The 24,672-nt window shown below is 60.8% G+C and overlaps 1 protein-coding gene across 1 annotated transcript in view; it reads right to left on the bottom strand.

Moving 5' to 3' along the window:
- Nucleotides 1-24,672, bottom strand: part of LRP1 (LDL receptor related protein 1) — a 64,855-nt gene that overhangs the window by 22,930 nt on the left and 17,253 nt on the right. Inside the window, exons 4-33 of the mRNA XM_061479539.1 lie at nucleotides 23,304-23,423; nucleotides 22,443-22,571; nucleotides 21,972-22,235; nucleotides 12,827-12,989; nucleotides 11,790-12,012; nucleotides 11,213-11,402; nucleotides 10,769-10,912; nucleotides 10,379-10,615; nucleotides 9,856-10,036; nucleotides 9,498-9,720; nucleotides 9,148-9,337; nucleotides 8,514-8,639; nucleotides 8,126-8,266; nucleotides 7,743-7,868; nucleotides 7,432-7,548; nucleotides 7,245-7,325; nucleotides 5,409-5,576; nucleotides 5,000-5,182; nucleotides 4,381-4,581; nucleotides 4,057-4,302; nucleotides 3,669-3,866; nucleotides 3,012-3,216; nucleotides 2,727-2,891; nucleotides 2,181-2,425; nucleotides 1,857-1,988; nucleotides 1,524-1,751; nucleotides 1,211-1,385; nucleotides 795-889; nucleotides 425-574; nucleotides 67-207 (exon numbers count right to left, since the gene is read on the bottom strand). Coding sequence (XP_061335523.1) covers nucleotides 67-207; nucleotides 425-574; nucleotides 795-889; nucleotides 1,211-1,385; nucleotides 1,524-1,751; nucleotides 1,857-1,988; nucleotides 2,181-2,425; nucleotides 2,727-2,891; nucleotides 3,012-3,216; nucleotides 3,669-3,866; nucleotides 4,057-4,302; nucleotides 4,381-4,581; nucleotides 5,000-5,182; nucleotides 5,409-5,576; nucleotides 7,245-7,325; nucleotides 7,432-7,548; nucleotides 7,743-7,868; nucleotides 8,126-8,266; nucleotides 8,514-8,639; nucleotides 9,148-9,337; nucleotides 9,498-9,720; nucleotides 9,856-10,036; nucleotides 10,379-10,615; nucleotides 10,769-10,912; nucleotides 11,213-11,402; nucleotides 11,790-12,012; nucleotides 12,827-12,989; nucleotides 21,972-22,235; nucleotides 22,443-22,571; nucleotides 23,304-23,423 — 5,187 coding nt within the window. The remainder of the gene's footprint in view (nucleotides 1-66; nucleotides 208-424; nucleotides 575-794; nucleotides 890-1,210; nucleotides 1,386-1,523; nucleotides 1,752-1,856; nucleotides 1,989-2,180; nucleotides 2,426-2,726; nucleotides 2,892-3,011; nucleotides 3,217-3,668; nucleotides 3,867-4,056; nucleotides 4,303-4,380; nucleotides 4,582-4,999; nucleotides 5,183-5,408; nucleotides 5,577-7,244; nucleotides 7,326-7,431; nucleotides 7,549-7,742; nucleotides 7,869-8,125; nucleotides 8,267-8,513; nucleotides 8,640-9,147; nucleotides 9,338-9,497; nucleotides 9,721-9,855; nucleotides 10,037-10,378; nucleotides 10,616-10,768; nucleotides 10,913-11,212; nucleotides 11,403-11,789; nucleotides 12,013-12,826; nucleotides 12,990-21,971; nucleotides 22,236-22,442; nucleotides 22,572-23,303; nucleotides 23,424-24,672) is intronic.

Raw genomic sequence — 24,672 nt, 5'->3', positions numbered from 1 at the left:
CCAGGTCACCGTGGTCCAGCTCTGGCCCCTCCTGGCAGCCCGGCCACTGCACAGCCCGGTGCTCACCTTGCTGGATGCTCTCGTCGTACACCTTCATGTGCATCACCAGCGTGGTGCTGTTGCGCAGCACCCTCACCTCCGTCCCGTCCTTCTTGTTGCAGGTACCCATCCTCTCGGAGGCCTGGTCAGCCCACCAGAGCTTGTCACCTGGGAGAAGACGGGAACATGCAGCAGCTTTCCCCCATCCCCTCCCACCCCAGGAGCAAAGAGCAGTGGATCCACATGGATTTACAGCCTGGAGAAAGGGGCCTTTGGTGGAGAAGCATCCCCTGCGCTGCTGATGAGGTGGCTACGAGCGGCCTGTGCTTGGGCAGGGCCAGGAAAGGGCTTCATGAACGGCACCCATCACCCTGGCAGCTCTCACCCATGATGGCCAGGGCAGTCGCCTTGCTCAGCTGGCTCTTGATGGACTCGATCACCTCCAGGTTGCTGCCGTCCAGGTTGCATCTATTGATGGTGCCGTTGCCAGAGCTGATCCAGTACAGCTTGCTCTCTGGGTAGTCAATGGCCAGTCCTAGGAAGCAGAGGACCATCAATGTCCAGCACACGGGGACCATCCATCCCCACGTGGGAGGCAGGATGATGGGAGAGCAGATGGGGTGACGCAGAGAACAGGGGCACGGCGTCAGGCTGACCCAGCACAAACCGGCTGCCAACCCCGATGGAGCTCAAGGCTTTTAGGGCCAGGAAGGGTACGATGGGGTGGTACTTGGGGTGCAGAGGGGGGTTCGTACCAACAGGCCCTTTCTGGTTGGTGAAGAGCAGAGTGCGGTTGCTGCCGTCCATGTTGGCCACGCTGATGTTGTCCCCGTCTGTCCAGTAAATCTTCCTGTTCCAGCGAGGGGACATTGAGCACAGTGCCCCCCCCGCAGCCCTCCATCCCTCTCCCCCCTCACTGCAGCATCCCCATTGGTGCAGGATCGGTGCAGCCAGGCTGGCGTGCACAGGAACACAGCTTCTGCTGCTGACAACCCCGCACAGCCCCCGGCTCCTCTCACACACCTCCTACACGCGCTGACACATCGGGAGAGCATCCTGCTCCCTGCACCCCCACACGCGTGTGCACACGTGTGCCTGCACATACACCTCCTCCTGCTCCCACAGCCCTGCCCTGACACCACCCCCCCCCCAAATCTGCAGCACCACTTACCCCTGGAGGGGGTGAACCACCAGGCAATGAGGCTTGTCCAGCCCCTGGATCACTGCGTTCTTGAAGGAGCCATCCAGCCGAGCCACGTTGATCTGCTTCTTGTTGGCATCATAGCTGGTCCAGAAGAGGTTTCTGGAAACCCAGTCCACGGAGAGGCCGTGGGCATTGGGCAGGTCTGAAAGGGAACGGAGAAAGGAGACTGGTTAGCAGTGAGGATGGGGCTGGGATGCTGCTCGGATGAAGAGGAAGGGCCGATCTCATAGAGCCAAAGCCTCTGCCCTGCTCTGATGGGGCCATGCTCGTCCGCACCCACCCGCAGAGACGACGGTCTCCACACCAGTGCCGTTGATGAAGGCTCTCTTGATGGTCTGCGTGCGGACATCAGACCAGTAGATGCGCTGCTCCAGAGCATCGTAGTCCACCACGGTGACGTTGTCGATGTCGGGCACCGTGAAGGAGATGATGTAGTTGTAATAGGGGTTGTCGATGTCCACGCCGCGGATCTCCATCTGCCGCGCGTACAGCAGGAACTTCTTGAACTCTGGGGACGAGGACAAGAGGGGTGGTTGTGGGACGTGGTCTGCAGGGGAGCTCCAAAGCACCCAGACCCCCTCCTCACCCTATGGTGGCCTGGACAGACCCTTACCATAGCAGGTCACGTTGTCCTTGTCCAGCTTCATGAGGTGGGGACAGGCACAGGACAAGGTGCGGTTGTAGTTGATGAGGCAGAGGTGGGAACACGGCCCTTTGCCCCCATTGGCTTCACAGGGATTGGGAGCTGCGAAAGGGGTAAAGACTCAGCGATGTCCCTATTCCATGGGGCCCTAAAGAGCTGCAGGCGCCCCCAGACCTCAGCCTGCCCCATTGAGGAGCTGGGACCGCCCAGCATCATCACCCCGGAACACCCCTTTTGCTCTCCCCGCTCTCCCCACAGCCCATCCCATTGCCTGTGCCCCCTGCCAGGGCTCACCCAGGGGCTGCCGGGAGGGGTGATAGACCTGCAGGTCGAAAGGCTGCGTGTTGGTCCTCTGCACCACCGTCACGTTGTGCCCCGTCCACTTGTTGGCCTTGGCCAGCGTGTTGGTGCGCCAGTCGGTCCAGTAGACCTCCCCTCCGTACAGGGTGACAGCGAAGGGATGCGACAGGTACTCGTGTCCCCGCAGCACCTCGATGTGCCCCGTCCCATCGTATAGGGCGGAGTAGATGGCGTCTGACCTGTGCACAGCAGAGCCAAGCACAGGTCTGTAACCCCAACGGGTTGAAGCAGCCGCCTCCTCTGCTCTCTTTAATGCGGAGGAGGAGGACGATTTACACCCGCGATGAGAGCCCCCGCAGAGGACAAAACCCAAAGCAAAGGCTGGGACGTGCTGCAGACACAAACAGACCCCACAGAGCAAAGCCTTCAGCTCCCAGCCCAGCAGTCAAATGGCAGCACAACACAGGAGCGACGGGGAAGGAGCTGCGAGGGCTGGGTCCCAGCGGGGACGGGAGCTGCGGGGCAGTGTCCCGGTCCTACCTGGCGTCAATCCAGAGGATGCGCTTCTCCAGGTAGTCCACAGTGAGCCCATTGGGCCACCCTCCAGAGCCCGTCTCCTTGTGGATGGTGCGCCGGCCCGCGCCGCTCATGGAGGCAGCCTCAATGCGGGGCAGGCTGGCATCCCAGTCTGTCCAGAACAGGATCCTGCAGGGAACAGCCAGCAGGGACCGTCAGCGCGGGGATGAGCTCTGGGATGCGCGCCCCAGCCCGGCCTCACACCACAAGGATGCTGGCCCTGGGGACCGACGGCTGCTCCTGCCTTACCCGTAGCGAGGGTCCAGGGCGATGGCGCGGGGATGCTCGATGTCCCCAGCCAGCAGCGTGGTGCGCATGGTGCCGTCCAGCTTGGCCACCTCGATCTGGTCCAGGTTGCTCTCCACCCAGTAGATGTTGCCAGCGATCCAGTCCACAGCCAGCCCCTCGGGGGTGGCCAGCCCGTACTGTATGACCACCTCGAAGCTGGTCAGAGCTGTGGGGCACAGCACCGCGCAGGATCAGGGGGGTGCCTCTTCCCCCACCGCTGTCACACCCCGCTCCTGAACAGCTCCATAGGGGTCTGCTTCATCCCCAAATGGGGCCTGAACCCCAAAGGGCTCAGCCCCACGTCCATGGTCCTGGCTGGGCTCTCGCTGCCCCAGTGTGGGCATCTCCCCCCATTGCTCTGCAGCGCTGCTGGGGAGGGGGCCTGGCTTTGTGCTCGCAGCTGCTGGGCTGCAATTACCATGAGGGAAGTGCTGGGAATTCTAATTAACTCCTACATAATGAGCAGCTTCAGGGAGCACAACAGGATCGCTACAGGGGCCGTGGACTCCAGTAGCTGCACCAGTGCAGGGTGCCAAGGAGTCACGGGCAGCGCCAGATCCCAACCTGCATCCCTGCCTGGTCCCCACCAGCTTCCTCCATGCCCCCCCAGCTACGCACCCCCATTCTCGAGCAGCTTTCCCCTGTAGATCTTGTCCTCCACCACGTCGGTCCAGTACAGCGAGCTCTGGTTGAGGTGGAAGTCCAGGGCGATGGTGTTGCGCAGCCCGGGGACCAGGACGCTGTAGTCACCGCGGTGCAGGTCAATCCTGCGGATCTCGTGGCGGTTCGAGAAGATGATGAACGGCTTGAAGGGGTCTGGGGGGAGCAGGGAAGAGTCATGGACCCTGCCTCCTGGCCCCAGCTCCATCTACTGCCCTGCACAGTAACGGGACGCTCGTGCCAGGCAAGGACAGCGAGGGCTCTGCTCTCCCCCGGGACCTGATGCTGCTGCCTCCAAGAGTAAGGGGAGGACACCCCCGTCCCTTGCATCCCCCCCTGCACGCACCCAGGCTGCGGCAGCTCTCTCCATCAGGCTCCAGCATCCAGCCCTCGTAGCAGGAGCACTTGACGTTGTACTTGTCCTGCTCGCACTTCTGGCTGCACTTGAGGTGCTTGGCGCAGTAGCTCTGGATCTGACAGGTCTTGTTGTCCGAGCCCAGCTCCATCCCCAGGGGACAGGAGCAGACGATGCCCTCGCCCGGGGCCACGGTGCAGTTGTGGCTGCAGCCGCCGTTGTTGAGGGAGCACTGGTCTATGGGGAGAGGATGCGCTGGTCAGGTCCCTGCCGGGGAGCCCCGGGGCCGCAGCGTCCGGCTCTGCACCCACTCACCGCAGAGCTCGCCCTCATCGGAGCCGTCCCCGCAGTCGTCGGAGCCGTCGCAGAGCTTCTCGGGGGGCAGGCAGATGGAGGTGCTGTTGGCGCAGGTGTGCGAGGGGGGTTTGCACACCAGCGACTCGCAGTTCTCCTCGTCCGAGTTGTCCTCGCAGTCGCTGTCGCCGTCGCAGACCCAGGCCTTGCTGATGCAGCGGGCTGCCAGGGGGCACAGAGGCAGGGGTGATGTTGTTTAGCATCACAGAATGGTTTGGGTTAGAAAGGAGCTTAAAGCTCACCCAGTTCCAACCCCCTGCCATGGGCAGGGACACCTCACACTAGAGCGGGGTGCTCCAAGCCCCATCCAACCTGGCCTTGAACACTGCCAGGGATGGGGCATTTACCACTTCTCTGGGCAAACTGTGCACCAGTGCATCGCCACCCTCACAGTGAAGAGCTTCTCCCTTATCTCCAACCTGAACTTCCCCTGTTTCAGTTTAACCCCATCACCCCTTGTCCCATCACTGCTGTCCCCAATGAAGACAAAGCACCCTGAGCTGGTGCCCTTCCACTACTGCCCCTGTCCCCACCGAACCCAGCTTAAATGGGCAGTGATTCCCCCCCCGTGTGCCCTCACCTGAGTCCTTGCAGCCAAACTTGACATTGGGGTCGCAGGCGTGGGTGACCCCCTCGCAGTTCTTCTCATCACTGGAGTCCATGCAGTCCGTGTCGCCGTCGCAACGCCAGCGCATGGGGATGCAGAGCCCGTCCAGCCGGCACTGGAACTCATCAGTGTGGCAGCCCCCGGGCGGGCGCGTGGCTATGGGGGGGACACATACACCCGCTCACTGCTTTTGCCCCCCAGGAACTGGAAACTGGAGGGGGGGGGGGGGGGGTCAGGCATTGAAAGGGTTGGGGGCACCCAGAGATGCAGGAGTGGGGTATGTGGGTGGGCAGAGGATGCTGCACAACTCCCTCCCTGGAAGCGCTGAGGCAGGATGATGGCAGAGCTGATGCTGGCCCTGGTCCCTCCCCGTGGGGCTCACCCTGGTTGGTGCAGTTGGCGTGAGTCTCGTCGCTGTAGTCCCCGCAATCGTTGTCCCCGTCGCAGGTCCAGTGCACGGGGATGCAGCGCCCGCTGTTGCACTTGAACTGGTTGCTGGAGCAGGAGTGGCTGCAGCCGGCCTCGTCGCTGTTATCCCCGCAGTCATTGTCTGGAGAGGGGAAAGGGAGCAGGAACGGGCTCAGACGGTGCCCGGGAGGGAGGGTTGGTGGAGGCACAGCAGGAGGGAGGAAGGCTGAGACCCCCCCTCCCCTGCCCCAGGAGGCAGCCAGGGGAAGGGGGGGAACAGCAGGGATGGGGATGGACCACACCGACAGACAGGACGTGGGGTGATGGGCAGCCCCTCGGTGCTGGACCCCCATCAGAGAGGTCCCGGCCCCCCGCCTCCCACCACAGCACCAGCAAAGCACATAGAAAATGAGACACAGAAACTGCATAGATCAGCCATGTACCTGGGGGGCACCAGCAGCACCGGGACGGCTCTGCTCCACGGGGGAGCGGAGCTGGGTGATGGTGCTCTCCTCTATGGAGCGCATCCATTGGGAAGTTGGGCTGGAATGGCCAATTGGGGGGGCTTCTCTTGCCTGGAGGAACCCCCGGCACCCTCTGATGGGCAGAGGGAGCTGTAGTCTGATAGTGCTGGACAATGGCAATGCGGCCCCTGGCTCTGCCCTGCACAAGGCAAGGGGCTGGCCTGACTTACTGGGGCTCTGCTCCATGGCAGATGCCTTGCATGGGTTTGGGGAAGAGCTTTGCTTCCCGATGCCTCTCCCTCCCCTGCACGGGGGAGCTTGTGATGGGCACGGGGATGATGGCACTGGTGATGCTGTCGTAGCTTCACCATCCCCAGCTCCCGCAGCTTTGCTCCCTGGCACCCAGCACAGGGGCACCACCAGCGTCTGGAGCAGCAGCCCATGGAGGGGGGGCAGGTTTAGGGGTTGCTTGGGGCCAGGTTGGGGGGGTTCTGGTGCATGTTGATCTATGCACTAACCGGTAGGCTTTGGACAGTTCTTTTCGTCAGAGCCATCCCCACAATCTTTTTCTGAAACACAGAACCAACCAAGACAGGAGAGTGGGCACGATGACAAACGAAACACCAACAGCACACGCACAGAGGGCTGGCCCCAAAACCAGCGCTGACACCGGGACGTGAACACTGACATGGAAGAGGGACACACACAGAGGGGCTGCACAGGCACCCGAGCGGCGCGGGGAGGCGAGAGCAGACGCAGGTGCCCGGTGGGATGCTCCATGCATTGGTTCCTATGGCTGCCAGCACTGGGGGGTCCCTGGGGTGGCTCGGAGCTGGGGCTGCCCATGCAGCTCCCTGCTGACCCCTGGCACCAGCAGCTCTGAACGGCTCTCGCCTGCTCTGGAGCCATCAATCAAACCTAAGGACGCAGAGCTGCTGGAATAAACCTGTGGGGAGGGAAAGCAGCCTCGGGGCAAACCCTCCCTTCCCAGCGTGGCCTTGGAAGCAGATGTGAGGCCAGATGGGAGCTCACTGGGAGACCTCTCCTGCCTTCCCTGGGGCCACAGGCTCTGGCTGAGCAGCACAGGCTCATCCCAAACACTGGGGCAGAGCTTTGGCCGCTTCACAAAGAACACCAGGATCTGCTGCCATGATCCCTGCCAGGCTGCGCCTGCGGCACCCAAGGAAAACGAGCGTGGATGCGGGATGCGGATCCAGCTTCAGTTAATGCCTCCTGCCTCCAGGGCAGGGGCTCTGCTGCTCAAATGGCCCCTGCAGGACCAGGCCTGGCACCCCTGCGTCTGGTCTCGCCGTGCCCTCGGCCGCAGTGGGGCCGCGGTTCCTCACCGTTATCGCACCGCCAGTTGATGTTGATGCAGCGCCCGTTGTTGCAGGTGAACTGAGTCAAGGGGAAGCAGGTCGGGTAGGCTGCGGAGGAGGCAGAAGCACCATCAGTGTGTGGGGTGTGTGTGTGTGTGGGGGGGTGTGTGTGACCCCCTGCATCCCAGCCCTCACATCCCCAAAGGATGCTCACCGCACGAGGCGGACTCATCGGAGCGGTCCCCGCAGTCATCGTCCAGGTCACACGTCCAGGAGATGGGGATGCAGCGACCACTGGCACAGGAGAACTGGTTGGGGGAGCAGGTCCGAGCTGGTCCAGGGAAGAGAGGCAGAGCTTCAGGAGCGTTGCAAGGGGAAAGGTGGGAACAAACCCCCCCCCGCGAGGCAAAACTGGCTGCAAAGTGGGCAGCATGCAGAGAACACGCTGTGTTCGACGAAGGCTGTGGACCAGCACATCAACGTGGGCTCTCCTGCTGCTCCCTAAGGATGAGGCAGGCTCCTCACCCGAGCACGTGGAGTTGGACTCGTCCTCGTTGTTCCCGCAGTCGTTGTCCCCATCGCAGAGCCAGCGGTTGGGGATGCAGCGGTTGTTCTTGCATTTGAAGCGGTCGGAGGGGCACGTGTGCTGGTCTAAAGGGGGGACACAAGCTCAGGACCTGCCCTGCATCCCCCCCCATTCCCCTCCACATCTGCTGGCGAGAAGAACTGAGGCAGAAAAAGGCAGGGATGCAGGGACCCTCATCAGTGTTTCCCCCCTCAACTGCTTGAGCCTGCTCCCGTTTAGAGGTCCTGGCTGCCCAGCCCCACATCTTAACCCCAACCCCGCTGCCTCAGGAGCACACAAACCACGACCCCCCCCCCCCCCCATGCAGGAGGCAGCTACACACGGCAGAGCTCCGGGGCCTCATCGCTGTTGTCCAAGCAGTCGTTGTCCCCATCACACTTCCAGCGCTCCTGGATGCAGCGGTTGTTCTTGCAGGCGAACTCCCCGGGCTGGCACTGCGGAGGGGGGACGTAGGACGGGTTGGCTGGCAAGGGAAAAGCAAAGGGAAGGGATGACGTTAACCCAGTGCAGAGCAGCAGCGAGGACAGTGCCGTGTCCCCACGCTGGCAGCCCCGAGAAGCACCGGTGCCCATGCACACGCTGGAGCAGGCACCCGCACAGCTTCACCCCTCTCCTTTAAGCACGGCCCTGCCCAGAGCCCAACCCTCCCCTTCGCTGGCAGCATCCTGCACGGAGATGCCACCACGGCCCTCTGCCCGCTCGCATCCTACCCTGGCAGGTCACAGTGTCCGGCCCCAGGACCTGGTCCTCGGCACAGGCACACTGCCGGCCCCGCGGCGTGGCCAGGCACAAGCTGCTGCAGCCCCCGTTGTTGACGCGGCACTTGTTGGAGCCCACTGCGGAGGCAAAGCAGGGCTGAGAAGGGAGCTCCAGTCCTAGCAGGGCTCCTAACCCTGGCCCTAACCCCAGGACTCCTTCCACAGGCTGCACGACTTAGAACTCAGCTCCTCACGCAAGGCAGCCGGGCCCCCTCAGGCTGAACTAGCCAGGAAGGGAAGGGAAGGAAGGAGAGAAAAGGATGGAGGGGCAGGGGATGAGGCATGGTGATGGACCATGGGGATATGGACAAAAGGAAGCAAAAAGGGGTGGGGGGCTGCTTAGGTGGGGCAGCCCCCAGCCTCCACCCCCATCTCCTCATGTGGGGCACGTCCCCACAGCACCAGGCAGATGGTGAGGAGGTGCCCAAAGAAGTGATAAATGCCCCATCCCTGGCAGGGCTCAAGGCCGGGTTGGATGGGGCTTGGAGGAAGTGTGAGGTGTCCCCGCTCTGCAGGGGCTGGAACTGCCTGAGCTTTAGGTCCTTTCCAACCCAACGCATTCCCTGGCTCCGTGTGGCCCCAGCACCTTGCTGCTGCTGCGCGTCGTACATCCGGATCTCGAAGATGGGCGGGCGCTCGTTCCGCAGCAGGCTCACCACCTTGGAGGCCTGGTCCAGGCGGTAGATGCTGCCGCTGCGGTACTCGGTCCAGAAGAGGAAGTTGCTGTAGTGGCACAGCCCGAAGGCGTGATTCAGCTCCGGTCCCTCGTACACGATCTGTAGGCGCAGGAGATGGAGGGGCTCGTCGTTAGCTGGGACCCCGCGTTGGGGGACAGGGCAAGGGACATTGGAAGGGGATAGGAGGATGCAAGCAGCAGGGGAGCACGGATGCAGTGGATGCATTGGGGTCATCATCACCCTGAGAGCCTCCACTTGCCTTCCGCTCGGTGCCGTTGAGATAGACCATCTCGATGCGGTCGTAGAAAGCATCCACCCAGTAAAGGATCTTGGCTGGGATGTCCAGGCTCAGCCCATTGGGCCACAGGACGGTCTTGGAGGTGATGAAGACGTTGCGGTTGGAACCATCCATCCAGGCTCTCTCGATCTTGCCCCTCTTGCTGTCCTTAGGATCCTCCTCCCAGTCCGTCCAGTACATCCACCTACCAGAGACACGAAGCTGTTAGAGACGCAGACCCAAAGCCCACCCCAACGCTGGTCAGAGTGGAGGGGTCCTGTGCCCATAGACGGGTCCCAGCCCAATGCAACAGCCCAACGGCCCTCCCAGGCACCCGCACCCGTTCAGGGGGTCCACCACGATGGCACGGGGATGGGTCATCTTCCCCTCAATCAGTGTCTTCCGGGTCTGGGCAGCCTTCTCCAGCCGAGCCACACTGATGGTCTTCTTGGGGCCATCATCCGTCCAGTACAGGTTGTTCCCCATCCAGTCCACAGCGATCCCTTCCACGTTGTGGATGCCTTTGGGGAGCAGCAGGAACAGGCGCCCATCACCGGGGGAGAAGCGGAACCAACAGCCCCCTATGATTAACTCGTATTCGGCACCACCGGATCTCAACCCAAAGCAGCAGGGCTGACAGACCCCCCCCCCCCCCCAGCTCCAGTGCAGGCAGCTCCCCAGCCACAGGGAATTGGGCTGGATAAAGCCCAGTTTGGGAGCATCTTTGGCTGGTTTGCCCCAAGGCAACACAAATGTACTCAGCTGCGGCAGCACGGGGATGGAGCAGGACCGCACTGACCCCCAAGGACTGTGTGGATCCCTCCCATCCGACCTGATGGGGAGAGGGACCCTGAGCCACGCACCATCCTTCAGGATGGTCTCTCGCTCCGTGCCGTCGATCTTCTGCCGCCCGATGAGGTAGCTGGTGGTGTCAGCGAAGTAGATGAAGCCCGTCTCAGCATGGAAGTCCAGCGCACGGGGGTTCATGAGGTTCTCGATGGGGATCATGTGCTCGTCGGGCACCTTGGCCCCCATGTCCATCCCGCGGATGATGCCCGGACGCCCCTTCCCATACACCAGGAAGAGCTCGTGCTCGGGCTCTGCAGGGCGATGGGGAAAGCCATCACCACCGGCCCGGCGTGGGCCTGCAGGGACCACAGAGCCCAGCAGGCAGCCCCACAGCTTAGGCCAGGAAGGAAAGGGATGTTCGGAGGGAAGGAACTGCGCAGCTCTGCCTGCCCTCCAGGACTCACTTTTGCAGGACTTCCCATCGCTGCCCAGGCTGAACCCGGAGCGGCACCGGCACGTCCGGCTCTTGTGGCTGTTCCCAAGGAGGCAGATGTCGGAGCAGCCTCCCGGCTTGCCAAACTGGTCGGGCTCGCAGGCATGGCTCCTCACTGCAACACAGAGCATCACAGAGGTGTCCTGCCCAGCCCCGGCGAGCACCCATGGGCAGGGGACCCCGCTCTGCAACCGCTGGGATGTGGAAACGGTCAATGGATTGGGGGGGCTCTTTCCCCCCTTGAGCTCCCAGCCAGGGGCTGAGCATCACCAAGGCATCACCAAAGCTGAACACCACCAGAGAGGGGCAAGGACGTGCCCAAGGTGAAGGATGCAGGAGGCGCAGCCCGTCCCCATCCCCACCCAGCCAGCCCTTGGCACCCAAGAAGCTGCTGTCAGCCAGGCTGGGGTCCTACCTGTGGGCTGGCGCCGTTGGTGGTAGATGTGCAGCGCTCCCCCCTTGTCCACCCGCGTCACCACCTGGTACTCGGTGCTGTTGAAGCGGTTGACGCGGATGACGCTGGTTTTCTGCTGGGCGTTGGCGTTGTCGGAGTTGGTGGCATAGAGGTAGTTCTCGAAGACGGTCAGCCCATAGAGGTGCTCGATCTGGGAGGCATCCACAGGGAACGATGGAGGAGGCAGGCGCAAAGCCCCTCATCCTGCCCTATGGCCCACGCCCCTGCCTCCTCAGGCCGAGCTCAGGCATAGAATCATGGAATGGTTTGGGTTAAAAAGGACCTTAAGGTCATCCAGTTCCAACCCCCCTGCATGGGGTTGGAACCTCACCCTAGACCATGTCCCCCAAAGCCATCCACCCTGGCCCTGAGCGCTGCCAGGGATGGAGCATTCACCACTTCCCTGTTCAACCCATTCCAGCACCTCACCACCCTCACAATAAAGAACTTCTTCCTTATATCTAACCTAAATATCTGCTGGGCATGCCCCCACGCACCCTCCATTGCCAGACCCCAACCTCCCCCTGGCCCCACTCACCAGGATGCCCTGGATGATGGTATGTCTGTTCTTGCCCTCGTAGTCCACCACCTCAATATAGTCGAGGTAAGCATCAGCCCAGTACACCAGCCGGTTCACCAGGTCCAAGGTGATGCCGTGCGGGAAGACGATCTTGCTGTCCACCAGCTTGGTGCGGTTCTGCCCGTCCATGTCGCAGCGCTCCACCTTGGGGATCTGCCCGTAGTCGGTGAAGAACACTTTGCTGTGTGAGAAGGGCAAATACAGGAGCTCAGAGCCTGGCTGTCGCGTTCAGAGAGGGAGGATGCCCCACGTCCATGGCCTGGGGACACGGGCACCTTCCTTACACAAGGCCAGGGTCTCCCTCCAGGCTGCTATATGATATGCATTTATAAAACCCACTTTGGGTTCCCTGCTCGATAACATCATCTCTCTTCACCCAGGCAAGGATAAAAGCACCCGTCTGGAAAGCAGCAGGAGAGGGGGAGATGTCCCCATCGCTGCTCCCGTGACTCAGCATCCCAGCTTCCCCACGTGGGATTCCGCAAAGGGGAGCTGTCATCTGACCACAGCACAAGGGGAGCAGCTCAACCCGTGCAAGGATCCGACTGTTTCGGTTCCTCAAAGCAAAGCGTGACCATGCAGCCACAGGATGGAAGCAGCAGCTTGACCTGGTCCTTTCCCTCATAAGCTGGGAGATGCTTCTCCATCAGCATCCCTGCTACCCATGGATGCAGCAGCCTGACCTGGTCCATCCCCTCTTAAGCTGAGAGATGCTTCTCCATCAGCATCCCTGCTACCCATGGATGCAGCAGCCTGACCTGGTCCATCCCCTCTTAAGCTGAGAGATGCTTCTCCATCAGCATCCCTGCTACCCATGGATGCAGCAGCCTGACCTGGTCCATTCCCTCATAAGCTGGGAGCCGCTTCTCCATCAGCATCCCTGCTACCCATGGATGCAGCAGCTGGACCCCCCTGACCTGCTCCACCTCCCCACGCTGATGGTGCCCGTCCAGGCAGCAACACTGAGCCCTCCCAGCCTCAAGCACATCCCTTACCCCATCGCTGGGTCCAGTGCTATTCCCTTGGGGTTGTAGAGCTCCAGGTCCAGCAGCGTGACGCAGGTGACCCCGTTCTTGTTGCAGACAAAGATCCTGTCGTCGATGTCATCCACGAAGTAGAAGTTGCCCGTGAGCCAGTCAATGGCCATCTGCTCCACGTCTAGGCCATGGGAGGAGAGCAGAGGTTAGGTAGGGAGGGAGACAGCAGCCCCATGCGTGGCCTCCAAGCCCACCAGGACCCACAAACACAGTGAAGGAGCAAGGTCGTGTGGGCCACGAAGGAGCTGTGATGGGGATGCACAAGGGACTTGCCCTCTCCTCCCTCGGGGGAATGAAAGCATCCCATGGGAATGCCATCTGGAGCAAGGGGCACTCAAGGGGGGCACTGGAGGAGGCTGAGCAGCACAGAAGGGAGATGCCATGGAGGTCTGTCCTGGTGCAGGTGCCCCATGAGACCCTGCAGCGCCAGCACCGGCTTCACGCCATAGGGAAGGCAGAGCAGGGCTGGGAGCCCCATAGCCCGGCCACCCCAAACACATTGGGACCCAGACAGCCCCCGAGGAGCGGGGCCAGGCGCTGCTATCATCAACCAGAGCAGCAGCTCGGGAGGGAAAACATGAATCAAGCCAGGATGTTTTGCAATGGCCAAGCCCTCCCCTGCTTGCGGGGTCATATCAAGCCCTTCCTTTGCTGCAGCACCACTGGGTTTTGACGAGACCCAACTGATGCGCAGCCTGGGTTTGGGGGTGCCCTAACACATACCTGAACCCCGAGTTATCCACATCAGCTTCCTAAGCTCTTGGTGGCAGGGGATGGGGATGCAACGCCAGCGGTGATGACTGCCTGGTGCCCAACTGCCCTCCCTTGCGGAAGGGTGAGGCCACGGCGCCCGCAGCCACCACCCAGCGTGATGCATCCCATAAAAACAAGTGGAAACAGCCAGAGCCAAGGCCTTCGCATCGCATCAGCAGAGCTGAAAGGCAGCACGGGGCTTGCTCGATGCCGCCCAATGAGCCAGCGCTGGCGATGGGGCCAGCACAAAGCTGGGGCTCCTGGCCCAAGCAGGGACCCGGCTGGCGATGGAGGGGCAGAGACGCAGGCAGAGATGCAGCCCCGGTTCACCCCCGGCCGCGTGCGCAGCGCTGCTCCGGCACAGGGATGTGCAAGAACTCCCCCGAACGCAGGTCTTGGCCGGCGCCCGCGGCGCTGACTCAGAGTCACAGGACCAGGGAAGGGATCCAAGCGGGGCCGGACCGGGAGCGCCCGGCGGGACGAAGCAGAGGCCCTCGCCCCCCACCATGCACAGGGATGCAGATCCCCCCCCCCCGCCAGCGCTGCCCCATCGGTAGCACCTTGGTTCTCCTCCCCAAAGCATCACGGGGCTGCTGCCACCTCACGGGCAGCATCCCCCAGAGGCAGAGCCCCATCCAAGAGGGCAGAAGTTCACCAACACGGCTCTAAACAAGAGGGAAAGCGGCCAAAACAAGCTCGAAGTCTCCAGAATCTCACTTCCTGGGGCCCGTGGCTCCCCTCACACCGCTCTGCGCCGTTGCCTCTTGCCATCAGAGGGTCCCGAGCCGCAGGGCCGGGGCGCTGGGGGTGACGCAAGCACTTGCTCTTCTCCCAGGCTGTATTTTTGCAGCTGGAAAGCATTTCCCTCCTCAAAGGCTTTTGTTTTGCAGCTTGCTCCTTCGCTCCCTGCTCGCCATCCTCCCCTCTGCTTTGCAGGAACCAGGGGGTTACATTACGGTTGTCATTATTAGTATTAGCATTATTATTATCATCATCATTCTTTTCAGCTCCTTCTTGCAGCTAAACCTGGATTCCCTCTTGAACCCTCGAGAGAAGCTAACTTAGCAAACACCTATTTTCAACCCCTCGTGTTTAGCCCGCAGCGAGCTCTCCCCTCACTCACCCCCCTTGGCTTTGGGAGACGTGGCATCCCCCCCACCCAGTGGGTGCCACAGCCACCCATAACCAGCAAGACAAGGGACACCAGCAGGGACAAGAGGGATCCTATGAAGGAAGAAGCCAGGTCGGGATGGGGGCAGCTCTCAGCAGCAGAGTGGGGCTGGGGAATGCTTCCTCCCCATCAACTCCCATCCCGGAGTCTTCGTCCTTGCTCAACCGGGGCTGGGCGGTGCAGGCGTTGCAACACCGGCAGGGCTCATTTCCCAAGCCCTATTTCTTGGCCCGTGGTTGTGAGCGGGCTCTGGGGGGCAGAGCCCAGGGAATGGCAACTTCCAAGGCCAATCTCTGCCGCGCCGGGCAGGACAAGGCCGGTTGAGGCGAGCTTTGACCCTCCTCGTGGGGAGGGGGCAGAAAGGGGAGCACCGAGGGGGGAAGGAGCCCTGCAGAGGTCATCCTCAGGCAGAGCATTGCTCAACCAGGGCGGGCTGGCGACGGCGGCGAAGCCCAAATCCCACCCGTGCAGATGTTTCCTGCTTCCACGCTCACCACGGAGCCGCTGGTCCCTGACCAAGCTTTTTGCTGAGGTCCCTGCCACGAAATCATCCCAGGGCTTGGATCTTCCTTCTCGTGGCCACCAGCGCAAGGAGCGGGAGCCGGGTGGATGGAGAAGGCTCCTGGGTGCCCCTTCCAGCCCAGCCTCCTCTTGCACCGGGTTGAGACCTGTCAGAGCGCTACCAGCACACCCTTAGGGAGAGGAACAGCCCCAAGAGGCACAGAAGCATCCAGCCTCCTCCATTCAAGGAGTTCTTGGCTCCATCAACTCTCCCCAGCAACAACATTTCCCCCTTTCCCAGCCCCAATTTCACCCTGTGCTTGAAGGGGGGCTGTGAGCATCTTACTCTGCTCAAAAGAGCTCCTTGCTCCAAGTGGACCATCACCTCCACAGAGGTTCTCCCTCCCTTTACCCGAGGCCAAAGAGCATCGGCTTCACCCCAGGAGCAGTGAAGCCCGCAAGGCTGTGGGTTTCTTTGGGGAAGGAGCTTTGCTGAGCCAGCACATAACTCAGCTCCGGCATGAATCAGTTGTTGTGCAGTCTGCAAATACATCAATTGTGGCCTGACACGAGGAGGAAGGAAACGCGCAATCTTCTCCCGGACTCAAAACCAGGGATTTCAACACAGTTCTGAAACAGCTGCCACGGGGATGCGTGCAGCTCGGCAGCAAAGCAGGGCTCTTGCGCAGCAAAGTGTGGAAGTGAAACCCCCTGTAGTGGGGAAGGTGCAAAGAGCTTGGAAATAAGCGTTTGGTGCTGCTGAAGGTCCCCATCCTGCTGAGGTGCGTTTTCCCCCTGGCCCAAGCACATGATAGAAGCTGTGGCTGCCCCATCCCTGGCAGTGCTCAAGGCCAGGTTGGATGGGGCTTGGAGCAAGCTGCTCCAGTGGAAGGGGTCCCTGCCTGGGGCAGGGGTTGGAGCTGGAGGAGCTTTAAGGTCCCTTCCAACACAGACCATTCCATGACTCTATGAAACACTGAGCTCTGCTGACGCCGCTTCACGTTGCTTTTAAGTAAAGAACATTTATGTCCAAATGCATCCACTACGAACAACCCCCAGGGGTTTTTCACCTATAGTGGGTAAGACCCAGCAGTGAAAAAGCGCCTGAACCACTGGGCTGCACTGACCTGCACAGGGACAACCACCCAGTCCCAAGCAGAAGATGCACCACTGGGTACCACATTGGCATCCTCCTGCTCCTGCCAAAGCCACGTGAGCCCGAGCCCAAGGGGCAAGGGGGGGGTCCGACGTGGCCCCCAGCACCACGCGAGCGGCTCCTGCGGAAAAGCAGCCTGGAAAAGCTGCCGCATGTTCCGCTTCCAAACCGCCTCCAGAAGAGGAGCGGAGGCTCGTCAGGAATGCGGTCCCCAGGGCTCTGCAAATACGTTGGTTTCCTACTTTCCTTTTTACACGGAATGATCCGGGCGCTGCATTTACATAATACCATAATCCAGAGGAATTTCTGCCTCTTCCCTCCGCAGACAGCCCTTCTCCCCCCTCCGGAGAACAAGACCGTCTCTGTGACGGCAACGTGCTCCATGGATAAACACTGCTCCTGGGGACAATTTGCCTTAATTAGAAGTATGTTAACGGGACAGGCCCGAAGACAAACTCCAGCCCCGCAGCGATGGACGGGCACCCCGCATCCCTCGAGGGAGCGGCAACAGACACCTTCTTGTGCAAGGAGCCACCGGCTTCCATAGGGAAAGGAGGGCCAGGGGCCAGGGCAGCCGCCGCCATCACGTCAGCCTTGTTGCCTTAGACAAGCAGGCTACAAACCAAGCCCGTTTAAACCCCGTCTTGTTCAGCTGAGGAGGAACCCGGTGGCCCATGGCCAGGATGTCTGACTCGATGCTCGGAAGGATCCCTGTGGCCTCTGGCCCAGCCAAACCTCCCCAGGAGGTAAAACCAGCCCCATCGGCTGACACGGAATGGAAGGTACCAGAGCATCACCCTTCCCCACGGACCTCCGCCTTGTCATGGCAGCACATCCCAAAGGGAACGCTCAGGGGCCGCTGGCGCATCCCCAGCGCCGGGCTCAGCCCCACAAGTATCCCTGCACGAGCCCGGCTGCTGCACCGGAGGTGGGAAGAGCAGGGACAGAGCTGGAGCTGCATGGAGGGCAGCCAAGGGGCCGCTAATTACTCTGCCTTAATGAGACCATTCCACTGGCAAGAATACTCAGCAGAGGCCGAGGGAGGGACAGGGCACTTGGCTTCCTTCTGGGTGAGAGGAGACAGACACAGGCTCAACGGGAACACAGGGAACTGCCATTGGAAAGACTTGGGGGGGGGGGGAAGAAAGCAAGAATGGGGCCAGTCTCTGACCCCAGCAATGGCTCAGCATCACGGTGAAGCCAGCATGAGGCAGGCAGATGTCCACACAGTGTCCACCTAAAAGCAGCCCTATCCCTGTGCCTGAGAGGATCCCAGCTCCTCAGGCCATTCGCTTCGGCCCTGAACAGTTAAAAAAGGCAAAAAAGGAAGGAGTCAGCAGATGAAGTTACCAAGCATCCCGCTTTCTTGCCAAGCGAGTTCACATCGGAGCCTCTTTCTTGGCTAGGAGGAGGCAGCGAGGAAGAAGAATAGCTTTCCATGCAAAGTGGGGGAAGAAATGTACTTGGATCCCTCTGCAGAGCAACATCCCCTTGAAATCAATTTGTCCCAAACCCTACAGGCTCTTCTGCTTCCTGGCAACGGGACAGGTCATTAGGAGTAACAGGGCTGGGATGGAGTCAAGGAAAACAACCTCCTAGACAGGCTTGTTTAGATAGATGCTGCCCAGGAAGGTATTTTAATAACGGCCAGATTGCCATCGTTTAGGGTTTATAATGCACCCGGGATCAGATGTCCTGACATCCCAACCCCCTTCCCGGGGGCTTGCTTTAGAGGAGGAAAAGCAACCACCAAACCTTAAAGCAAGAAGGAATAAATCAAAGCCCTTTCCCAGCAGCGTCCTGCCGAGCAGACGGCATTCCTGCCTGCGAGCCCCGGCTCTGGTCCTGCGGGATACGGTGCTCCGGCACCGGGAAGCCTGGGTTCAACCAGGACATGGGGCAAAGGAGCAGCAGCACCTTCAGCATCGGGAAGCTGCTGGTGCTGAGCACGCAGAAAGGGGGGAAAGAAAGAAGAGGGGAAGGGGAGCGCTGAGAAACCCATTGGGAAAGTCAGGTTTGCTTCTCTGCCGCAGGGTCGCCGGGGTTTTTCCGCGGTAGAAAGCAGAGAACTCCTCTGGCTCTTCCGGAAAGCAGAGGATCCTGTGCTTTAACACCATGCTCAAATGCCACGGAGGCCAAGGGGAGGCTGGCGCAGGGTCAAGCTGCTGCCAGTGAACGGTGTCCTCTTAAGGAGGGCTCCAGAGGGGAGATGGAGACGGGATCTGAGGCAGAAGCTGCTCCCTGTGAGGGTGCTGGGATGGGTTGAACGGAGGTTTGGATGCTCCATCCCCGGCAGTGCTCACGGCCAGGTTGGAGCAAGCTGCTCCAGTGGCTGGTACCCCTGCCTATGAGCTGCGATGAGCTTTAAGGTCCCTTCCAAACCACCCTGTCCTGAACTGAGTTTCCCCCTGGGGGGTTGTGACAAGGAGATAACGCCACTTGCTCGCTTCTCCCTGTCAAGACACTGGAGAGAAACCTGTGAATCCAATTAGTGGCTTCCCTCTTTATGTGCTTCTTTATGGCATTATCTGCTAACAGCAGGAGCCAGGCTCCCCTGGTGCCTGCTGCTAATGGGGCTCCGGCTGGCATCAGATGGGGGAAGAGTGATGCTGAAGGGCTGGAAATCAGCAGCCCCCAGCTGTCAGGGGTAGGGCTGGGCTGGTGCGATGTCAGCCCAGCTCTGACAGCAGCCCCTGCTTCCCTGCCTGCCTGTCCCCGCGCAGGGATTAGTGTCACTTGTGCTGTGGGAGATGTGTTAAATGAACGCTATTAACAGGCCTTGGCAAGGCCCACTGCGCTCCAAGGCTTTGCTTTCCCCCTGCTCCCTGCACTGCTAAACCCTTTCCTCTACCCACAGTGTTGAGCACTAAGCACTGCTTCATGGTGCCCGGCCCCTGGCTCCCAGCTCACGCTGCCCATGGGCATTCTTCACAGGCAGTGATTTCCTCAGCTGATCTGAGCTGGCTGCTTCCCTCCCTCCAGGTCTTTTTCCAGAGAGGCTGCTGAACTCCCCCATCCTTTTCTCTCACAAAAAGCACCTCGTGCTGGAATTGAATTATTCCCCTCCATCATCAGCCGGTGGAGAGAGCTCTGGGCTCCTCTCTGGCATGGAAGTGATGGGGATGACACACTCAGAGCTCGGTGCTGCTGCTCCAGCCTGTCCCCATCCCCACCTCGGAGGTGGCATCTTCCCACCCAGCTGAAACATGGAATCAACCAGGCTGGAAAAAGACCTTTAAGCTCATCCAGTCCAACCATCCCAAGGCCACCACTGCCTCGTCTGCATGGGTTGGGAACACTTGCAGGGACGGTGACTGCAGCCCTGCCCTGGGCAGCCTGTTCCAACGCCTGAGCACCCTCTGGGGAAGGAATTGCTCCTCAGCTCCATCTAAACCTGCCCTGGTGCAGCTTGAGGCCGTTTCCTCTTGTCCCTCAGCCGTTCCCCATCAGGCTTAGAAGGATCCAGGCTCAGCCCCATGAGGAGGATGGGGCAGGAGCACGCGTGCAGTGCTGCAGGAGCGGTGCAGGGGAGGGCTCGTCCTTCCTGCCAGCGCTGGATGCCAACAAGGGGACCTTGTCTCATCCTTCCTCCCTTTCCGCTCCCCCTTTCTCTGCTCCCTGTGAAAACCCAGCGCTGTTTCGGAGCGGGGAGGATCCTGGCACATCCATTCAAGGACAGAAAGAAGCGCTCCAGGCATCGCCCTGGTTCACCGTGCACCCCACACATCCCTACCCCGACCCTTCCAGATCCCGTTTCCTGGGGCTGGGAATGGCTCGGGACCATCGGAAGCACATCCAAGCACTTGTATAGGTGAAGTTGTGGAGCTGCTCCCTCCCTTGTGCCTGCTCCCCCAGCTAATCCCTGACCCCACGGGACGGGCTGATCCCTTGGCTTTGCTCAACCAGATTCCAGCTTCCACGTGTGGGCCCGGACAATGTCCTCGCTTGTTTGGAGCCGGCCTTCCAAAGAATCCCAAAGCAAAACAACACACAAAACCCCAACCCGCTTCCCAGCCCTTGTGCTGCTCGGCGCTGCCTCCCCTATGGGTCCTGTGGCCCGAGTCTGTGCTGGGGAAACAACGAGCCCGGGTTGCCTTGGGTACAGCGTTCCTGCCACCACGATCATGGAATCGTGGAATGGTTTGGTGCTGGGAATGACGGAATGGGTTGGGAATGATGGATTGGGGTGGGAATGATGGATTGGGTTGGGAATCATGGATTGGGTTGGGAATGATGGAATGGGTTGGGTTGGAAGGGACCTTAAAGCTCATCCAGTTCCAACCCCTGCCACGGGCAGGGACCCCTTCCACTGGAGCAGCTCATCTCAGTCTCCCCTCTGGCAGGTCAAAGCCATTCCCCTTGGCCTGTCCCTGCATCCCTTTATCCAAAGCCCCTCTCCAGCTTTCTTGGGGCCCCTTTAGGCACTGGGAGCTGCTCCACGAGAGGAGCCAGTCGGAGCACGTAAAAGCAGAGACCTCCTTAAGCCCTGGTGAGGGTGTGAGCAGAGAGATCAGAGCCGAGCCCCGTCCTGCCTAATTTCAGGCTATCGCCTGCACGAGCCTCTCCCTAAAAATACACACAGCCCTAAAAATACACAGCGGAGCTGGAATGAGCCCTGCTGCACACAGCCCGGAGCAGCCGGCCGAGCCTCAGCCCTGAGCCCCACATCCCCGCTCATGCCCCATGCCCCGTGCTCCAGCCCTCGGCATCGCTCTCGGCTCCGTCATCCACCTTCACTCATTTGCAGCCATCACTTGGTCTGTGCTCACCACAGCCAGGTTAGCTGGTGGTGGTGGTGGTGGTGAGCTGCTGGGGATGATGGTGAGCTGCTGGGGATGATGGTGAGCTGCTGGGGATGATGGTGAGCTGCTGGGGAGGATGGTGAGCTGCTGGGGATGATGGTGAGCTGCTGGGGAGGATGGTGAGCTGCTGGGGATGATGATGTGCTCATCTCCCCAACAACCCCCATGTCCCTGCGGAATAAGGGGATCCCTCTTGCATCCTCCAGCTTCAGGAGGTAAAAGACAACGGGGAAATGATGCCAGGGAAGGCAAAGGCTGCACAACCTGATGGAGACGCAGTGCAAACCCCACCAACCTGCAGGAGCACACAAGGAAGGCACCGGGAAGCCCTTAGGACCCCTCATAGGGGAGAGCGGGCACAGGGCTGAGTGCCAGGAATCTCCTTCCCGTTCCAGCTCTGAACCGGGACCAGCAAGCCCAGGCAGGAGACAGAGCTGTAACCACAGTCGTTACGGCCAGGGAGACACAAGCAGCAGGAAACCACCATGCTCCAATCACGCCGTTGACTCACGACAGGAGCCAAGGTCTGCTTGGGCTTTGGTCCTGCTTGGACCCTGCTTCCCCTCACCCAAAGCACCCACAAAACTTGCTTGAAACGGCAAAGACGAAGGAGAAGGAAAGCCCAAAGCCACGGTTGTGCTGAGGCCTCCCACCAAAATCCACCTCTTGCTTGGGGATGCTCCTGATGGGGTCGGGGTGCTAAAGGGAGCAGGCACTCACGGTGTAGGCTCAGGGAGATGTTGATGGAGCGCTCCTCCACGAAGCCCTTCAGGTTGGGGATCTTGGCGCACTTGAGGATGGTCTGGGAGGCGCTGTCCCCCACGTGAACCCAGCACACCGTGTCCTCCACGTAGTTGAAGTCCATGGCCGTGGTCTGCTTGGCGCTGGTGGGGGTGATGTTGGGCACAGGGGCTCCGCTCAAGTAGGTGGCCAGGATGTTCTGGGAGTTGGCGATGAGCAGCACGGGTGGGCGGTCCACAGGCTCTGGCAGGGAAAAGAGGGGACAAGGGTGGTCATGGCAGAGCACCCGGAGCCTGCGGCCGCAGCGATGGATCCGCTCCAGGCAGAGCAAGAGCGGGATGAGCAACCCGAGGAGGGGGCAGCACAAGTGAAGAAGCAAAGGCAGGGGCACCCCCAGGGCAGGAGGCTGTGGTGTGCACATCAATCTGCCCCTCCTGCCATGGCTCTCACCATTCTTGGCTTTGCAGGACCTGTTATCAGGCTGCAGGAGGTATCCCTCGACACAGCTGCACGTGTAGGAGCCCTCCACGTTGGTGCATGTCTGGCTGCAGGTCCCGTAGACAGTGCATTCGTCAAAGTCTGGAAAATAAGGCAAAACCTTATTTTGGGGGATATTTTGGGGGATATTTGGGCCAGCAAAGATCTCTCTGCAAGAAGGAACAAAAGCTCCTCCTTTTCTCCAAGGAAAGCTGCAGGGGATGCTATGATGCCCAAGCTGAAGGGACCAACACAAGGGAATAGCTGGCTAAGGTCACCTCACATCGCCTGCATCAGCAGCAGGTCAATCCTGCCCCATAGCTGCGCCTTTTCAAGGCCTAATTATCCGTCTCCCTCCCCTCCACATCTGCACTGATATTCCCAGCCTGGAGCCTCTAACCTTCAGCTTCCAAAGCCCTGGAAACCGCTGCTCTTTCTTCTGCTCCCTGAAAGAGCGCCTTGCCCCCAGAGGTGCATTGCAGGAGCTGATAAAGGCCCCTTTCACCTCTGCTCCCATGAATGGAAGAGACGGAGCCGCTGCAGTCTCTCACTTCCAGCCATCACACTGATCCCACCGCTCCTCACTGACCCTCTTATCCAGCATCCTCTCTGAGGTGCGGCCACCGGGAGCACACACAGAGCCCAGCAACGGGGCCGAAAGAGGCAAAGCCTTTCCCTTCCTCTCTCTCAATATTCCCCACGCAGGCTTTCAGGACCTGCACCCACGCAAACAGCCGGGAAGCAGAGCCCCATCGCTGCCGGCAGCGGCTGCCCCAGGTCCCTTTGGCCGCCCGGCACCGCGGTGGGGCGATGGCAGCGCCGCCCTGTACCAACCTTTGCAGCTCCTCCTGTCCTCGGCCAGCTGGAAGGAGTTGTTGCAGTAGCAGGCTGGGCCGCCCAGCGTGGGCACGCAGTGGTGCTGGCACGCCAGCGCCGTGCAGTTGGCCAATTGCTCTGAGGAGACAGGGAAGGGAGCAAGGGAGGATGTCACCGAGGTGACAGAAGGGATGGAGGCGGCCTCCCTGCTGTCCCCTGCTTGCCCAGCGGGGAGGGAAGGACCGAGCCCCTCAGCAGAGGGATGTACTGGGTACAGCATTAGAGCAGGGTCTGAGCAGCCCAAACCATCTCTTCAGCAGGGACTGCAGCAATAGGACGAGAGGTGATGGGTTTAAACTGCAACAGGGGAAGACATAAAGAAGTTCTTCCCTGTGAGGGTGCCACAGGTAGCCCAAAGAAGTGGTAAATGCTCCATCCCTGGCAGTGTTCAAGGCCAGGTTGGGCAGAGCCTTGGGCATCATGGTCTAGTGTGGTCCTCTAGGTTGGACCCACACGACCCTGAGGTCCTTTCCAACCCAAACCCTCCCATGATTGATCCTTTCTCTTCCACAAACCCGCCAGCAGAAGGGAAACAGCCACCAGCCTCTCAAACCAAAGCTGCTGCCCCTTCACAGCCAGGGATGGCTGGGAGGTGCTGGGAAAGCCCTGCCCCTCACATGTGGAACCACTTAAGCAGGCAGGCAGGGGCCAGCTGGGCTGTTTATGAGGTTTATCAGCTCTGGCAGGCCCAGCTCTTCATTTCAGACCCTTATCTCTCAGCTCAAGCATCCCAACACCCCCCCTCCAGAAGTAGCAGGTCTGCAGCGAAGGGGTCCACGGGCAGGTTTGAGGCTCCGATGCCATTTGCACCCCTGTGCAAGGGGGCACCCTGACATCTGCATCCCCGCAGGGAAGGGAGCGGGATGCAGGGCAGGATGCTCCAGCAGCCCGAGCACGATGCGGGGTGACAGCTCATCCCCTCAGGCATGGGGTGGAGGCAGGAGGAAGGAAATGCCTCCCTGGGGTGGCACCGGCTCTACCCCAATGGGTAAGGGGGGGGGACCACAGCATCCCACAGAAGCACCAGTGAGCGCTGATGTCCCCAGCGTGCCCAAACGTGTGGGCAGCAACGGTCCCGTGGTGGGTCCCACCCCATGTAAGTAATGAGAATGATGAGTGAAAGGTTAATTGCGAGCATGGGCACAGCTGCTGCAGCCGCCCCAGGCTCCATCCCAAGCTGGGATGGAGGGAGCCCTTAGGGCAGGGTGTCCCTTACCTGGTTCAGGCCAGGCAGGGCAGGAGCCCCCAGCCCCAGGCAGGGGAAGGGGGGAAAGCGGCTTGCCCAGAGCCCCAGCTCCAGGGGTCAGCTCGGGACACGTGCTCCTGA

The sequence above is a fragment of the Pezoporus flaviventris genome, unplaced genomic scaffold (genome assembly GCF_033815535.1).
Source record: "Pezoporus flaviventris isolate CSIRO_AGI_PZ_B2104156 unplaced genomic scaffold, CSIRO_AGI_Pfla_v1 ptg000152l, whole genome shotgun sequence".
Taxonomy (NCBI): Eukaryota; Metazoa; Chordata; class Aves; order Psittaciformes; family Psittacidae; genus Pezoporus; species Pezoporus flaviventris.
The sequence above is the reverse complement of the archived record's forward strand: the minus strand, read 5'-3'. Positions and strand labels throughout refer to the sequence as shown.